At 50.2% G+C, this 17,230-nt stretch overlaps 6 protein-coding genes across 6 annotated transcripts; 3 read left to right on the plus strand and 3 right to left on the minus strand.

Annotated features, from left to right (window-relative positions):
• Positions 1-394: 394 nt before the first annotated feature.
• Positions 395-4,287, minus strand: TRUGW13939_03639 (uncharacterized protein; the record flags this gene model as incomplete). Its single annotated transcript, XM_035486819.1, has 5 exons — positions 395-2,933; positions 3,167-3,549; positions 3,615-3,920; positions 3,981-4,166; positions 4,222-4,287. 5 exons carry the CDS (start codon positions 4,285-4,287, stop codon positions 395-397), a joined length of 3,480 nt encoding a protein of 1,159 aa, XP_035342712.1.
• A 523-nt stretch (positions 4,288-4,810) lies between these two features.
• Positions 4,811-5,770, plus strand: TRUGW13939_03640 (uncharacterized protein; the record flags this gene model as incomplete). Its single annotated transcript, XM_035486820.1, has 4 exons — positions 4,811-4,823; positions 4,884-5,178; positions 5,244-5,426; positions 5,491-5,770. 4 exons carry the CDS (start codon positions 4,811-4,813, stop codon positions 5,768-5,770), a joined length of 771 nt encoding a protein of 256 aa, XP_035342713.1.
• Positions 5,771-6,518: 748 nt separating this feature from the next.
• TRUGW13939_03641 (uncharacterized protein) lies at positions 6,519-8,471 on the minus strand (the record flags this gene model as incomplete). The annotated part of the gene is made up of 5 exons (XM_035486821.1): positions 6,519-7,208; positions 7,264-8,035; positions 8,090-8,216; positions 8,268-8,304; positions 8,385-8,471. 5 exons carry the CDS (start codon positions 8,469-8,471, stop codon positions 6,519-6,521), a joined length of 1,713 nt encoding a protein of 570 aa, XP_035342714.1.
• Positions 8,472-9,191: 720 nt separating this feature from the next.
• TRUGW13939_03642 (uncharacterized protein) lies at positions 9,192-10,007 on the plus strand (the record flags this gene model as incomplete). Its single annotated transcript, XM_035486822.1, has 1 exon — positions 9,192-10,007. The coding sequence occupies one exon, from the start codon at positions 9,192-9,194 to the stop codon at positions 10,005-10,007; it is 816 nt and encodes a 271-aa protein (XP_035342715.1).
• Positions 10,008-10,263: 256 nt separating this feature from the next.
• Positions 10,264-12,144, plus strand: TRUGW13939_03643 (uncharacterized protein; the record flags this gene model as incomplete). Its single annotated transcript, XM_035486823.1, has 2 exons — positions 10,264-10,312; positions 10,370-12,144. The coding sequence occupies 2 exons, from the start codon at positions 10,264-10,266 to the stop codon at positions 12,142-12,144; spliced, it is 1,824 nt and encodes a 607-aa protein (XP_035342716.1).
• Positions 12,145-12,307: 163 nt separating this feature from the next.
• On the minus strand, positions 12,308-17,017 carry TRUGW13939_03644 (uncharacterized protein; the record flags this gene model as incomplete). The annotated part of the gene is made up of 5 exons (XM_035486824.1): positions 12,308-15,160; positions 15,214-15,474; positions 15,530-16,373; positions 16,455-16,808; positions 16,878-17,017. 5 exons carry the CDS (start codon positions 17,015-17,017, stop codon positions 12,308-12,310), a joined length of 4,452 nt encoding a protein of 1,483 aa, XP_035342717.1.
• Between the last annotated feature and the right edge of the window lie 213 nt (positions 17,018-17,230).

The raw sequence follows: 17,230 nt of genomic DNA on the forward strand, positions 1-17,230 counted from the left end.
ATTACTTGAGCCGAGTGATGAATGATGCCTGGTCATTTTTTACAAGGCTTTCCAGACATATATGCCTGCTCATTCACTGGCATATTATCGTCCAAAGGCCGGATCTTCTCCTTTAAGGATCGAGGACAGACTTTATACCAGTTCAAGGACAACCAAACACTACAAGTGCGGTTCCGGCTTCAGGGCCAATTATTTTATCAGGGAAAGAAGATTCAGTCAGAGTCGGATCAGATTTTATAATACAGATAGTCGAGTAGCTATTATACAATATAATACATATGCAACACAATCAACCCCAAATGGTAATAATCCAAGCGCCGTGTACAAATATTTCCAATGTCGTAAGTCATTTTCCAGGCGAAATACGACACATAACATGCAGAGAAGAAAGGCTTCAAGTTAAATCGTCAGTATCCTCATCCGTGGTCTTTTTGGATGCCTGGCGAATCCGCTTCTTGTTTGCATACCGTTTCCAACTTGGAACCGTTCGGCCCTTTTTCCTTTGCTCAAGGGAATCGGCTTGCTCGCTGAGTGCATTTACTAGGCCCGGGTTGGCTTGTTTCTCTCGCGGATCGATCTCGCCCTCGCCCTCGTCGTCTTCGTCTCCTTCTTCCTCTAGTTGACTCAACCTAGAGGCGGCCTTGCTCTGCATCCTTTCTTTCTTGCTGAGTTGGGTTTCAACAGTCCCGAGCCTGAGATGGCGCGGGATTCGTGTTTTGGCTCCCAGAGCCCATAGATCTCCCCAACGAGCCTTGCGTGCGTCATGATATGATTGTCGGCTGAACGAGCGAGGCACCGTCCAACGCTCAATCTTGCTTTCTGGTGTGCACACGTCCAGGATGACATGTCCGCGGCGTTTCATTGGCGAAAAGATCATGCGTGGAAGAGACAGAACGTTGAAATTCGGGTCTGTCAAGGGTTCGGTTGGTGTTGTAGTAGTCACTTCTGCATCATTTTCTGCAGGAGCGTCCTCTTCGTAGCCCTCAAATGCAGTATCTGTTACGGCTTTTCCTTGAGTTATACCTTGTGTTTCTCGCATGTCCACTCCACGCTGGACAGCCACGTAGCTGAATTCGACATCTTCGTGGTTGCGATGCTTGCTGCCAAAGATGCGCTGCAAGAAATCAGGCCGAATGTATCGCTGCGAGAAATGGCAATAATCGCTTCGACCTTGCGACTGGCCAGGAACAATGTACATGGGGCATTTGCCATGGTTCGTGCAGGGGGCAATGATCATGCCAGGCTCTTTCTTCACGCTTCCCATATCTCCACTCTCCGTCAGTGCGTCATATTCGGTTGCGCCAGGACTGGCAATGTGTTTTTCTAGCAGCATTTCACGAGCACCGGCAATGGCTTCAAATCCTCGTTGGCGGCCCTTTTCGAGCATGATCAAAACACCACCATTAGGGTTCAGGAGGGCCCATAGATTCTGGACGTGCTGTTTCCGCCTATAGTCTTCCTTGATTTCAAGCAATGTGTGAGGTGCGATAATGACATCAAACATCTTGCGAGAAGGCGCTCTCTCATCGTTCAGGGTCGAGCCACCACGGATATGGACGTAGTCAGGCAGTCGAGGTAGAAAAGTTGTGTTTTCCAGCATTGCACTTGCCCGCGTCTGGAGACTATTGGATCCAGCAAGTACGGTTGATTTTCCCATAGGTATTGGAGCATCTCTGGGGTGGTCAGGAACCATGGCCTCGTACTCGGCACGAACTATATCTCTCCATGCCAACATGCCGGCACCTCCACCTCCTGCATCCAAAACTCGTGGTCCTGTTTCCTGGGTTATAAGATCCCGCAGCCACTTACTTCCCAGTCGCTTCCTGACCTCAACAAGCACACTCAGAGCCGAGGCATAGATACCGGGGTAGAGAACGGCGAGGTAGGTATTGGCTTCCATCTCAGTCATGTGATGCTGATTAACTGATAATGGTATTGGGATTTGCGGCAATTTCATGTTGGGCGGTGTGGTAACGGTAGAGTGCGGCATTCGAGGCCCGCCAAATATTCTATGGGCTGCTTCGGTAATATGTTTGTTGGGATAGTCGGACAAAATGGTAGCAATGGGGTTGGTAACTGTGTCCTTGGGGAGAAACACGGTGCTTGGGTTGGTTGAAAATTTCCCGGCTGCGGTCAAAGGATGGATTCTCGGCCCAGATGCATAGTCGTCCTCATCTTCGATTTCGTTTTCCATCAAAACACCACCTAGGCTATCTGCAACTTCTTGGGCACGTTCCATGGCATTTTCTTCAGGCTCGGCATCCACCAAATGTGCCGATTCTTCATCCATTTCGTCCACTTCAACCTCTTGTTCCACTTCGATCTCTTCAATCCCGCCCTGTCCATCATCTCTTAAAATGATATCCGGCACCTTGAGCTCTTCCACATCCTCCACTTCTTCCTCCGGACTGATTGCCTCGCCATACAGAGTGTTGTAAAGTTCCAACTCGACCGGGTTCAGGTGGTCGTCTGGAAGAAACTCTCCAAATTGCTGTCTGGTTGCTCTAACTTTGGCTTCCAGCGATTGATAATTGCGATGGCCAATAGATCCACTGAAAACGTCCTCTAGGTCCCAGCTCCTTATTTCCACAACGTGGTCGTACTCGCCCAAGAACACATTGTCTAGTGCAGCGGCGAGCTCGTCTTCGTGTTGGTGGATGTTATCAATTAGCGTAAATATCTCGGCTTTTCGAGTTTCTGCCAGCACGTCGACATCGGGGGCTGACGCTAGTGTTCGTCTAGCCTTGGGCAATTTATGCTGGTTTTTACTGTTTCTCTGAGCAACCAAAGACGAGAGCTGCGAGCTTTTAACGGTTGAGCCCAATCTGTGAGCTCCTCGCTGAAGCTGTGAGGTGCGATGCGTGGTCGACTGGAGGATTCCGAGTACATTTGGTCGAGAATTCCTGAGGCGACACCTGGAAAGCATCGTGGAGCTTCAATCTTCGGCCAGCAAAGAGGAAACTTTTGGCTTGGAGAGTGCAATAGAAACTTCTTTTTTCTCCGTCCGCCACAGGACCTGCGGCCGACGTGCCAAGCCTAGCCGCATCAAATGTCGACTGCGTGATTGGTCAGATTGTATTACATAATACGTATTTTTATACTTGGTTTTTATTGGCTGCATATACAAGAAAATACAATGTCTGTATATATACGTTTCGCGATGAACTAGATACTGTCGCTTTCGCCATCACCTTCACCCGTAAAAATCCTCAACGAGCTGATACATTTCATCACCTCATGCTCCAACGCACTCAGCTTGGCCATGGCCGCGATGAGACTCGGATCCTGGCTCTCGACGCGGATCTTTTCTTTAACTTTGACTTCTTCCCCGCGCCACGTAAAAGTGTCACCGGATTCATCGTGCGTGGGCAGGCGCGGTCCGAATATTCGGTCTCGTAGTGAAAGCCCTGTCAGCGAGATGTCTGTGGTAAAAGCCGTTGGGGCTTGGGCGACAGCTGTGGGTTCTAGGGTTCGCAGGTTCAAGACCAAAGCGGCCTCTGCGATTGCTAGCTGGAATGATAAGTAGGGCGGTAGAGCAGGATCAAAGACCTTGGAAAAAAAATGTTAGCGACCTGTTTTAAACTTCACGCGTCTGGTTTTCTAAGCCAACGTACGTTGTCGTCTGCGCTGTTTTCCCACCAATGTAGTGACTCTGTGTTTCCCTTGAGGGCAGTTTTCGCCTCTGAAATATGTTCGTGCAGTAAGTGCAGCTGGCCTGATATGAAGCTTGCATTCAGTGGATTGCCAGTCCACGTGCTGACATCGACCACATCAAGGCTCTGATTCACCAGGTCGCGGACTGTCGCAAGCTGGTCCAGCACCAGCTCTGGGGCTCCTGGGATATTTGAAAAGGTAAGACGCGTAGAGTTGGCCCCACGAGTTGGCGGTAGAGAGCTGAGTCGAAGTTGAATATCCTTTTGCTGAATATCAGTCTCAAGCCATTGAAAATTTGACCAAATAAAGAGAAAAAGGTTACATACTCCCTTGACGATGCGGGTTCCTACTCTAGTGACGAATCCCTTTACGCTCTCTGATCGGACTGATGATAGGACCAGGGTGGACCCTGGTTCTTTGGGAGCCAATAGCTCGGCGCATTCTTCCAGCCCTTCTCGCAGCGAAGCAAGCAGTTCTTGGAACGAGGTCAGTAGCCACTCGAGCTCTTTGGCCTACAACAATCAGTGATACAGCCTCAAAATACGCGCACGCAAAGGGTAAACTCACCAAGGAATCCTCTTCCTCCGCCTTCAACTTGTCCGCCGGCAATGGAGGATACGCCCAGGTTGCCATAGATCTGACCTGGTCCAATGATGTGCACGACTGACGAAGTGGAGTCGTAAGTACGCTGCGTTGTGCAAATGCAAGGCAGAAGCTCAAAAAAAGGTGACGTTGTCCAAGAAGAACGGAGAATGACGTGGTGATGCTGTGAGAGTCGAGGAAAGTGGAGTGTGACCTCAAAGTGATAGACTTGGGCAGTCACCGGCACTAGTCCGTTTGCAGACTCACACCGTGGCTTAAGGTTGACGCGCTAGCCCTCATACGGTATAGCGCCCTGTACAGCGCCCACAGCCTACGTCATCGACAAGGGCTTTGGGATCGAATCCAGAATTTGGGAAAGCAAAACTCACGACTTAAAAAAAAACTCTCTGGCCACAATTTATTCCCAGCCTGTCGTTTCGCTTTTGCACCCAATTGAGCTCCGGTGTTCCTCACACATCCCGCACACACACAGCTTACTTCCTCTTCAACAAGCACCACACTGCTTTGACATTGTACAAGCTCTACTTTGAAAGTAACAAGATCGACAACCACAATGGCAGCTGGACGTGAGCACTCCTTTTTTCTTCTTCCTCAATTGCAATGAATATTATCTCTAACTTCCACAGGACCAATCTTCAGCCTTGTGGCTCTCTTCTTCACAGCCGGAGCTATGCTGCTCATGTTCTTGACCCTGCTAGGCGGAGCTACCAACCACACGCCTCTGAACGATATCTATTTCCTCCAGGCAGACACTTCTTCGATCCCCGGTGCCCCGCCTGCCTCGCGATGGACCTTTTGGAACCTGTGTAGCGTGCAAAATGGGAAGAGCCAGTGTGGTTCTTCGCACCCTTGCTTTCCCTTTGACCCTCCAAACTCGCGCAACTTTGGCACTGATTCCAATGTTCCTGCTGAATTCATTGGGTATGTAGAGAGTGTTTTTTTTTTTTTTTTTTGTCATTCAGTTCAGCTAATAAACTGTGTTTTAGAACCAAGCACTACTTTCTGATGTCGCGGTTCATGTTTCCGTTCATCATCATATCGCTCTTCTTTGCGACTTGCTCTCTCTTCCTCGGTTTCGTGGCCATCTGCACTCGGATTGGAAGCTATCTCTCGAGTCTCCTTACCTGGCTCGCATGGGTGTTCCAAGTTATCACCACCTCTTTGATGACGTGAGTTCCTTAACCCCCTCTCCCATTCCAATGATACATATGCAACTAACCCACGACTCCACAGAGCCTGTTTCGTCCAAGGCCGCAACCACTTCAACTCCAATGGCGAGAGCGCATCCCTGGGCAAGAAAGCATTTGGCTTCATGTGGACCGCCGTGGCATGTCTGACCATCTCGACCGTGCTGTACTGCGTGGGTGGCTCCCGAGGCAAGACTGAAGAAGGCTACACCGGCCGCGAGACCCGGCGACGCGGATTCTTTGGTGCATCGAGACACTCCAGCACTCGCTCGCGAGGAAGCTTCCGCAACAGTACTGCTGAAGAGCGCAAGAACTATACTGCTTGAATGAATTTCTCAAACAGATTCAACCGTCAAGCTCCAAAGGATTACCTATGGGTCGACTAGAATCTATCCAAAACCATTCGTATCTAAATATCCCGCCACTACTACTACTACTACTACTACTACTACTACTACTACTACTACTACTACTACTACTACTACTACTACTACTACTACTACTACCACCACCACTACTCGCTTTTTACGCTATACGCTTTACATATTTTGCACGCCTTCTACGAACCAAACAAAACCTTTCCGTCACTCTTTTAATGAAATATAATGAGCCAATTAATGTCTTGTTACTAATGAACATGCTGCTGAAAATAAGATCCAACTCTTGAGCATCTCCTCGGTCTTTAAATGTGAAGGCAGCCAAACTCTTATGGCTTTCCTCAGTTCAATAATGTTAAACTATTGATAATTACCAGATGTCTTATACTACTACGAGTCGCTACATATTTGTACACTAATTGACTTGCTGGATTATAATTAAACAATGAAAAAGTTTTATAACTACACTCTTTTTTAAAAAAACATTTACTGTTGGTTGAATATGCATATTTCCATCTAATCTAGTCCATGCGCTTCGTCCAAACAGTACATACAATTATTTCACGGCGTATCTATGCATCATATCACTTTTATGCCGAGTAGTCTTGAAAACAAAAGTCATAAAGGAAAATAAATATAAAAAAAAAAATCTATCAAAAACAAGAAACTTTCGTGAATCGCATGGACTTGTTTTCTTCTAAGCGGAACCATTAGGTTGGGATTCCACAGCAAGTCGCACGCCGCCCTTTCCACCAACTTCTCGAGCAGTGATTTGAGCACCGAGATCCGAGTTGATGTTGATAGTGACCTCGACTTTGCCGCCGGCCTTGACACCCTTGACGGCGACTTCGGCGATGGTCTTGGTGGCTTTCCACACGATTTCACGAATGTCTTCCTCTTCCTCGTCTTCGTCCGAGTCAATGTCCGAGTCTTCTTCGTCTTCGTCGACTTCCTTTTTGGCCTTGGGCTCGGGCTTGGTGACCTTGATTTCACGCGTGCCTTCGGTGATGCGGACGAGGACATCGCCGCCGTCCTTGGGAGCCAGGTACTGGGCGACACGTCGGGCTGGAAGAGCGGTGTTGGCGTTGACAAGAGGGCGGAACACGGCGTCGGCAGCAGAGGCATCGGCAGACACCAGTTGCACACCGATGGCGTTGCTGAGGTGCGGCGTCACAGTGACCATGGGGTGGATCGATTGCTCAATGTCCTCGGCGTCAAACTCCTGGATCAGCGAGGCTTGGTATGCGGCACCACGGGCAGCTAGTTCAGAAGGGTTGATGGCAGATGGAAGAGTGGACGGGGCGAAAACCTGGGTGGTTTCGGGGAAAATGCCCTCAACAAGACGAGCAATCTTGGGGGTGTGAGAAGTACCACCGGCCAGGATAACCTGTTAAAAAGATTAGTTTTTATGTTCTATATACAGGTCTGGTATGGAAACAAACCTCGTCAATGTCTAGGGTGTCAAGCTCAGCCTTCTTCACAGCCGACTCAATCAAGCTAGTGAATTGAGCGAAGACCTTTGCAGCCAAAAGCTCATATCTCGTCCGGTTGATATTGGAGCCATAGTCGATACCGTTGGTGAGACTTTCGATGCTCAGGGTCGCGTTGGTACCGATACTCAGAGCCTTTTTGGTGGCCTCGCACTCCGCCTTCAACTTGGCCAAGCCACGGACGTCCTCGCGAGGGTCGACCTTGTGCTTCTTGATGAATTCCTTGGCAAAGTAATCCATGACAACCTGGTCCAAGTTGGCACCGCCCAGTTCGTAGTCATGGACAGTGGCCAGAATGGTGTAGATTCCGCCGCGAGAGGCCACGACGGCCACATCGGATCGGATACCACCGAGGTCAGCGACCACAACGAGCTTGTCTTTGACATCAGCCTCGGGTCTGGCATCATAAGCCACCAAGGCCGCGGCGGGCTCGTGAATCAATTGCAGCACTTCAATGTCGGCATCCTTGGCAGCGGCAACCAAGGCTTCGCGCTGGGAGTCGGCGAAGTTGGTGGGTACGGTGATCACAGCGGCGTTGACGGTCTTTCCCAAAAAGTCCGACGCAGACTGCTTCAAGCGACGCAGGTGACGGGTTGTGATTTCAGAGACGGAGACGGTGCTTGGGGTTTCATTGCTGGTGTCGTGGATCGAGAAGGTCACGGTAGAATCGCTCTGCTGGGGGTGTGCCGACTGGTGGGAGGGAGTAGGATCTATCGACTTGAAACTGTGCCATATTAGTATTTTCTTTTGTGTGCATATGCGCATCGACAACACTCACTCCTTGCCGAGATAGTCCCGGAAGTAGGCGACAGTGTTCTTGGAGTTCCGGATAAGCTGTGCCTTGGCTTGTGTTCCATGGAATTCTTCTTTGTCGACGTAGGAGAGGATTGTCGGAATTTGACGGTCTGAGGTGCGATTAGCCAGGCGCGCAAGGATTTTTTTTCAGTTCTCCTCACCTCCTTCTTCGTTGGCAATGACTTCGGCTTTTCCGTCCTGGTCAGATGAAAGATAAGATTAGAATTTTTGTCTCTCTTTCGATCCTAGACATCTTGTACGCAGACGATAAAACTTACAGGGTTGGTAAAAGCGATGGAGCTGCTGGAGTTGCCAAAGGCAATACCAATGGCAAACCGCTCGCCTGCAGCAGTTTCTTCACTCATTTTGTTTGTATTTTTCTAGCGATTGAGGGTCAAAGATATGACTGCTGGGTCTGCAGGGAAAAAATTCCGGAAAAGATGAGGCTGTTCTAGCCACGACACTTGCGAGGAAAAGAAAGATTAAAAAGAGCGGGGTGGGTTCCAGGACTACCGTTTAGCCTGCGGGAAAACTTTTGAATATTTTTTTGTACCTGTGGCGGGCTTATCGATAGAGCTGTGGCTGGTTGCAACATCAGCATATGAATAATATTCATGATGAACGTGATTTTGCTCCTTTTTTTAATATCATTTGTAAAAGTTCGATTTTTAATTTTTTTTACTAAAATAAAATGCTTGTATCGCATTCCACCTAGGACATTGGGACACATTGGCTAGCCTTCGTTACACACAAAGACAGCAAGCATCAATTGATGGTGACTTATAAAATAAGCAAACAGTTGAAATTTTTCATTTTTACCTTTGATAAAATACTACTACTATGTACTAAGTCTATACAGTGTATATCGTGTTGGAATGCGCACATGTTAACAATTCAATTTGTATGGAGACCACGTGATCCTTATCGATAAGGGCGATTATTTCTTCCTTCCAGTTGCCCTCACCAGCAAGACAGCTCACGTTCTCGAACATTGCGTCGACGATATCGTTTATATCACAATTTCCACCCTACCGTTATTCAATAGACGCTTCAACCAAGCTAAAACACCACCGGGAATGGTCACAATGAGCAAACCATCCATCCTGCTTCCTGGCGACCAGGTCCCCTCCGATGCGCTCCCCTCGACAACCTCAAACCCACTGAGACTGGGATCTGGTGCACGTTTACTATACAAATCACACAACCCAAAAGCTTCGTCATCATCAAATTCTCATCAAATCGTCGCCACACAGGCAGGCCTGCTGTCAACAGACGCCAAACGCAACACCGTCACAATCCAAACGTTTCCCAATCGACGCTACATACCCACCGTCAACGACCTGGTTATTGCCCAAGTGCACCGCTCATCGCAGGATTTCCATCATTGCATCATCTCGCCGCATGCGCCGTTTGCTGTTCTGGGTCAGTTGGCGTTTGAAGGGGCCTCAAAGAAAACCCGACCAAACCTCAAACAGGGCGACCTCGTCTATGCGCGTGTGCTCTCGGTGGGTGTTGGCGCTGGCACAGAAGTCGAGCTGACCTGCGTCAACCCGGCGACAGGGAAAGCTGAGCCTGGTGGGCTGGGTCCGTTGACGGGGGGTATGGTGTTTGACGTTTCTACTGGATTAGCTGCGCGGTTGATGAAGGCGGGTGAGGCAGCGTCAGTGGTGGTGCTGGAGGAACTGGGCAAAAAGCTGGAAAGCAAAGGAGGGTTCGAAATTGCTGTGGGCAGGAATGGCAGAGTCTGGGTGGATTGCTCTAGCAACAGCGAGATTGGCGTTCGGGTTACCATTGCTCTTGGGCAATGCCTGCAGGAATTGGATCGGCGGCATAATCTGACTGCAGCAGAGCAGAGGAAGCTGGTTTCGCGGATATTACGAGAGTTGAAAATTGATGTTTAGCTTACGATTATACATATATCAATTGATCCTATAATAAAGCTCTTAAATAAGTATGGATATGCAAATTGAATTATTATATAGTTCAATGTAGTCCTATATGAATGAATTGTGGGTCCCGACTTCCGCGCTACAATTTTATTTCTGCCACACCGCGACTGTCGACATCTTGCCCAACTCTAATTGATCGCCACGTCCGTTCACGGGGGTTAGCCCTGCATCACGCAACATCAAAATTTCCTCTCTTTAAATGCCCACAATGGGAAGCGCTTCGTCTCAGGTGCAGATGGAGGAGGACATAGATGCTAGTAAGTGACGGCCTTGTTCCTCTCGCGTTTCACTGCTCTAACCCAGCACACCAACAGCAGCAGCAGCTCTCAAGTATGAAACCCCCGCGAAACCCGCCAAAAAGACTCCTCGCACGTATTCAAAACGGAAAAGAGCAGCTTCGCCAGAAGGGACTCCGTCTGCAGCGCGGCCCCTGAATTTGTCCACGGCGCAGGATAAAGTTGGCTCTGCGAAGCGGCGGCGTGCCGACAAGGAGAATGGGGATGTAGGAGCATCGTTATCTGGCAAGGAAAACAGAGAGCCCGATACAGGTGCTGCATTACCAGGTCGCCAAGAACAGGAACACGAAGAGGGACAGGAACAGGAACAGGAATCGCAGCCGCCACCGATGAAGAAAAAGAAAGCTCAAGGAGCAGTAGCAGCAGCAGCAGCAGCAGCTCCGCCGAATCCGCCTCCAACGCAGCAATCGCGATCAACTCCAAGACAAAGGAACCCCAACAAAAAGATATCGCAACGAACACTGGAAGCGCGACTAACTCTGCCCGAACAAACATTCCAACCGGGACACGTTAGCGAAACAAACGAGAAAAAGACCGGCTGGTTCAGTCCACAGGAAATCAAAACGCTTGAAAAATACAAGACGGAGTTTTGCCTGGAAAACGTGATTGACTACGAGACCTTTGACCAATGCATCCAAGCATCCAGCAAGGACCGAGTGGACCTCTTCAAACGAAACCTGAGCCACATATCGTACAACGAATTCTGGAACTCGATATACCTGCGTCTGCCCCGTCGCGACCGCCGGTCCATCAGGCGGTTCATGCGCCGCCATTTCCAAGCAGGCCGCAAACCACACCAGTGGACGCCCGCCGACGACAACGAGCTCCAACGTCTCCACCAAATCCACGGACCCAAATGGAGCATCGTCGCCAGCGAAATGGAACGAACGCACGACGACGTTGTCCAACGCTGGAAAAACAAAGTCGAGCACCGCTCCACCATGCGCGGCGGATCCTGGAGTAAAGAAGAAGTCGAAAAGCTGGTTGAAGTCATCGAAAAGAGCCGAAGTTTTCTCGCCGCGGAGAAAAAACTCAATGTCGGTAAAGATATTTACGAAATGGACGACAAATACATTAGCTGGGGCGCTGTTAGCGATTTCTTTGGGAATACGCGCTCGCGTCAGCAGTGCGCGGATAAATGGCGCAAAGTTAGGAGTAGAGTGATAGATGCGCGCCAGACGGGCATTGAGGATGCGACGTATTTAGAGGTCTATGATTTCTCAGTACCGCGATCGCAGCGGTCTCGGTCAAAGTCGGTGCCGCGCACGTCGCGGAAGAAGAAGTTGAGCTTGGATTATGTGAATTCTGATGAGGAGGAGGAGCACGATGGTTCTGACGATGGTTCTGACGATGGTTCTGACGATGACAATCTGTCTGCGTTGGGACGTTTGCCGCCGCAGACTTTTGCTGGAGATGAAGATGAAGAGGATATCAGTACCCAAGAACCAGAACCACAGCCAGAACCAGAGCCAGACAGGGACAGCGAGTCTGCTAATAACCACCACCCCTCGCCAAATCCAGAGCCTAGTCCAGAGCCTGGGAACGATAATGAAAGTGACGACAACAACAACAACACCGCCTCACCCAGCCCAAAAGAAGAAACACAAACAACACAATCCACCCCAGCCCCTAAAAAGCACAAACGCAGCAAAGCCGAAAAAGCCGAGCAAAAAGCCGCCGCAAAAGCCGCCGCAAAGGCTGAGCGTAAAAGGGCTCGACGAGCCCAAAAGCGAGCTATGCGAGAGAGTCGTGAAGCGTCCATCAAACGGGAGAGTACTCAGGAGAGTAGCTAGACATAATATTCAAAAATCAAACAACATGTTGTGGTGTAGTTGTATCAATATGTTTTATCATTACTTTCTTTGTTTCTTTGAAATATATGAATTGTAACTCTGTAGTCTAAATCTGTATTGTATTGCAACACTAAACAACATTTGAATGCTGTTGTATTATATATTATAGCTCGTCTTTTCTAGGCTGCTCCTCAACCTTCACGTCATCTTCACCAAAACCCCCCAGGGCAACCCTCTTCGCCAGCGCCGCAATCTCATCATCATAAACCGTCCACTCGGGCACCTGTCTCCTCGCCCGGTCCAGTTTCGGCTCCTTGGTCATGGGGTTATTACACAAATCAATCGTGCGTGCCTGCGCCAGGGATTCGTCCGAGCACCACGTCTCACACCACAGCCATTCCTGCGGCAGACTCTTGATCGGGATCATGGTCTGCAAATGATTCGGCAGATCCTGATCCAGATTGCTCAAGGACTGTGGATCGGCCGAGAGTGCGTGGTACTGCCCTCGCAGCCGGTCACCCGCGGCAACCTCACGGAAACGCTGGAGATCAACAACGTACAGCGCAGAAATGTGGTAGGGCAGTTCCTTGAGGTATGTTTTCCAATACCCCTGTTTCCAAAACCGGAATCCCTCCATTTCCGTGCGCGAGTCGCACATGGGTGTGAAGCCATAGGGCGCACCTTCGAGATCGAGCGTGACTAGATCGTACATGTCCGTACGTACAATCTGGTCAGCATCAACGAAAATGACCTTGTCGAGCGAGAGCGGAAAGAGCACGTCCAAGAACAAAATCTTGTAACCCCAAATCTCGCGTTGTTTCTCGCGCTGGCCGCGCAGCCAGTGTGGCCATTTGTACGTGACCATCTCGTACGAAAAGCCGTATTCAGCAGCCAAAGAAGGCAAGAAACTCTTGAACGAGGGGGACAAGAACTGCTCAATAAACCAAAACTTGACCGTGTGCTTGGTGTTTTTCATCACGGATACCATCATGATATTCAGCATGCGCTCGTACAAGTGGCCGCTAGCGACAGAAAAGATGTTGATTTCGGCATGTCTCTCGGCCGTTACACTCTGGCTACTGCTCTTGACGCCCAGCACGCCCTGCGCAAAGTTGATGCCCTTAGAAACATAGTCCATGGGGGATCCCGGTCGAGGACCGGTCTCGAGGACATCTTCGTCCTCCTTGCCAGCGTTGCGCGAAAGTCGAGGGAAGAGCGTTTTGCCCTGGAACGACAGCAGCGCGACTTCGTTATTGCCATCATCATCATCGTCTCCCGCGCGCACATTACGGCCATTGGCGCCGACGCTGTCCAGCTTGAAAATGCTCTGGCTGCGGCCTTCCTTCAATTCAATCTTCCAAAAGCCCGGCTGTGCTTTGAATTGGAAATAGCCCAGATTGTCCATGACGATCGTATCAGCGAAGAAAGAGCCACGCTCGCTTTCTAGCAGTAGTTGGACACCGCGCGGCGGTATCTTGAGCGTTGTGTCCGTGGAGTGGCCCTCGATCAAGATGTGTTCCAACTGATAAATTGCATCCACATCTGCGTCGTCCTTGAGCGCGCCGAGTTTGATGTTGTCAAGATCGTGCGAGGATTCCTTGGGCGCGACGAGCCACGAGGGCGCCACGTCCATGCCCAGAGTCAACAGAGCTTCTTGGGGCAGGCCTCTAAAGGATGCCTCTGGCCGTAGTAGTGCCCCGTTCTCGTCAAACAAGGGTTCTGGCGCAAGCACGTGGCGATAGAAGCGCTTGATGGGGAGCTCTTGCAGTTGAGTCACCGGAGTAAGGAAGATCTTGACCTTGACGCCAGCCAGTTGAGACAGCGTCTTCAAAATCGGGACCCATCGTTGGGATAACTCTGAAGTAGGGTCGATAGCAGCCACGATGTTGATGGATGCGTCTTCTTGCGACTCAACGGTGATGCCGGAGTGAGTGCTGTTCCATCTATTCCACACATCCAGCCGATACTTTGGCTTGCTTTCAAAAATGCCCTCGGGGACGTCGGGCGTATTCGATAATGCCAGGAGAGAAGTCAACTTGGCAAAGGCCAACGGACCAGCCACCTTAGACGCAATACCAAGATCCTCCAATGCCTCTGTGACCGGTCCAAGCCTCCGCGACAATTCATAGTCATACAAGTTCTCGAATTCCGCCTCGCCGAATTCGACAGACGACGGAAGAGGACCAATCACTCTGCCGTTCATCACGACACCAGACGCGCCGGGGGCGAAACCAAGGCTTTTAACCAGTTTCTGGGCGCGTGTCCAGTATTCTTGCTCTTCTTGAGAGTTTGTTGTACCAACATCGGCAGACTGTATGTGAAGAAGAATATCTGCCACCTCGGGCTGTTTCGCCTGGCGTAGAAGCTCGTAGAGCTTGGAGGAAACACCCGCCGTGCTGTCCTGTGCATCTGATGTATGCAGGGGAATGACTTCAGCCTCCAGATGCAACTGACGGAACTTGAGCGCAGAAGCAAGCAGGGCAAGTCCATAGTCGGTATTAAAATCTCCAACCACAACCAACTGAACATTATTCGTAGTATGCGTCTTATCCGAAGGAAGACGAAGAATCTCGTCAAAATCGTTGTGAGCACTTGCAATATCCAGCATATTCAGCATGCGAATTTCACTATCATCCTCGGGAACAATCCACTCGTTACGGCTTTGGGCCGCCTCAAGCAAGAACGTCCCCGCGACCCAACTGTCGTCATCAAATGCGCCTTGGATGAGCGCTTGTTGGATCAGCTGGATATCCCTTCCGAGCTGCACGGGCAATGATTGTAGGTAGGTTTCTGTACGAGTCATGGCGATACCATTGACGAGTGTGGGCGGCGAGGGGCCTTTGAGATCGAGACGTCTCAGATACTTTGCGGTTTTGGTGATGACATCTTCGAGGTCTTGGGACTCAAGGACCTCGTCGAATGATAGGCTCTGTTGTTCTGGGCGAAGCGTGCGGTCTGCAATGGCGGCAGCAAATAGCTTTTTATCGGCTTTGGCAGGTTTGCCGGTTGATGCAGTCTACAGAATTAGCAATCATGCCAGGTATGTGAGAGAGGAGGCGGAATAAATACCTCTTCCAAATACTTCAACAACGAAGCCAGGCCATATGTTTGCTGTAGATGGTGGGCAATTTTGGCCTGAGCTTTAGACTCTTCTGTGTGCAGGATTGGCACAAGTCCAAACCGGACTGGAATCAAGCGTTTGACAAAGGTGTAGAGATATTGGACAATAAAGCCAACATCCTCCTCATTCGCCAGATCCACCGGAACAATCACATTATGAACGTCCCGGCGGACAGGTGGAAGCTGGCCGGGATACGTAGGTTGAAGGAGCTATAAACATTTAGTTCCTAGTCTTCTCCGCAAGTACTTCCAAGGCAAAACTCACAGTTTGAAGATTCGACGGAAAACTTCCGTATCGCTTGTCCTTTTCGATATTATTCATCCAAATCAGCACGCCGCCTTCCTCGGCCTCGTCTCGCCAGTCGTAGCGCTGCACGTCACTGCCAACTTTTACTTCTGTCAGCGATGAATGGGATAACAGATCGACCGCCTCGGATCCAGCCAGGCCGAGCTTTTTGAATTCGCCAATCAGTTTTCTCTCGCGTCGCAGATGTTCTAGCAAGGAGTACGAATCAACCTGTCGAGTATCGATCTGCTGTCCGTTGATCCACATAATGTTGCGTGCGCTGGGCAGTCCGGCCTGTCGGTTCTTTGCATATTCTACGAAAAACTCGTCCGACGTGTTATAAGCCGCTACAGCGGCAGAATGTTTCGGGAAATCTTGGGACAGCTTGACCAGTGTAGTAAATGGGTCCTGGCTGTCCAAAACGAACCCGGCGGTACTGGTTCCCAGCGTAAGGACCTCGGACGAGGACAAAGGTGTCAGGTCTGCGGGGGACTCGTCTTCAAGGTTCTCCGCTTTCGCTTTTGTTTTCTGGGCGGTGCCTTTTTTGTCGTCTTCGTCTTGTCGGTCATCAATGACGATATAATCCGTTCTTTTGAGGGTCAATTCGACTCCGTACCCGTTCATGAATAGAGGCCGAGCGGGGGTGTCGTGGTTCTGAATAGAGCGGTATCGGACTCGATACGCAACCTCGCCATCCTTTGCAAGCGCTTGTAGCGTGCGGTGATATTCACCAAAAATTGGCGAGGAGACATCTGCGTAAAGCACAGCCGGAGTTGCCAATGGGTCACCGAAAGTCCGGTCAAAGGGTAGCTCTCTGGGGTCGCTTCACTCAACAGATCAGCATGCCATTCTAAAAATTATATAGACCTAAAAGAAATAACCAAAGAAAGAGAGAGAAACCAACCTATCCCCGTCGACACCCTGTTGCGCCCGCTCCAACGTCGGCGAGCAGTACTGCTTCCCATCCAGATGAACCCATACGGGACACGCAGCGTCCTGGGCAGCAGCCAACGTAGACTGTACCGAGGAGTCGTAATACTGATAATGAGCCTGAATACGAGGCGCGGCAGACCGAATCGAGAGCGCGAGCTTGAACGAATCCAGACTCTCTGCGTCGGCGAGATGGCCGTCGTCGCGGAGGACCTGCAGGAACCGGTGGTACAGGTCCTGTTCTGTGGTGGCGCTTTCAAAGGCGCCTTGGGCGATCCGGTCAAGGAGAGGGAAATATGCGGTTGAGTTTTCTTCGGCGGCTGTTTCTCTGTACAATCAAACGGAATCAGAATATACTCTTCGAGTTAACACGAGGGGAGGGTGATGAGGGGCGTACAGCAGCTCTACCAGGTATGGTCCTGCATCAAACGAAGCTTGCAGGGCAACATTGACAGAAGGACCTGCAATGGCACCGTAAGGAAGACGAAGCAGCAGCAACAAGCTTGCGGCCAGGCTGGATGCTGCGGTGGGCTTCATTTTGAGAGATCATCCACGCTTGAGCTTGTTGTTGTATGTCACTGATCTGAGGTGATCTATTGACTACTTCACGTGCCTCGGGCAGGCAGACAGTTCATGTTGCTGCTTCGATAATAAAAAGACGAGACGAAAGGACGTCCCAAAAGTGATTTAGTATAAAGAGGGTATAAAGAGGGAGGTGCTGAGTTGAAGAAAGAAGCACTGGACACCTAT

Source organism: Talaromyces rugulosus, chromosome II, assembly GCF_013368755.1.
Source record: "Talaromyces rugulosus chromosome II, complete sequence".
Lineage (NCBI taxonomy): Eukaryota > Fungi > Ascomycota > Eurotiomycetes > Eurotiales > Trichocomaceae > Talaromyces > Talaromyces rugulosus.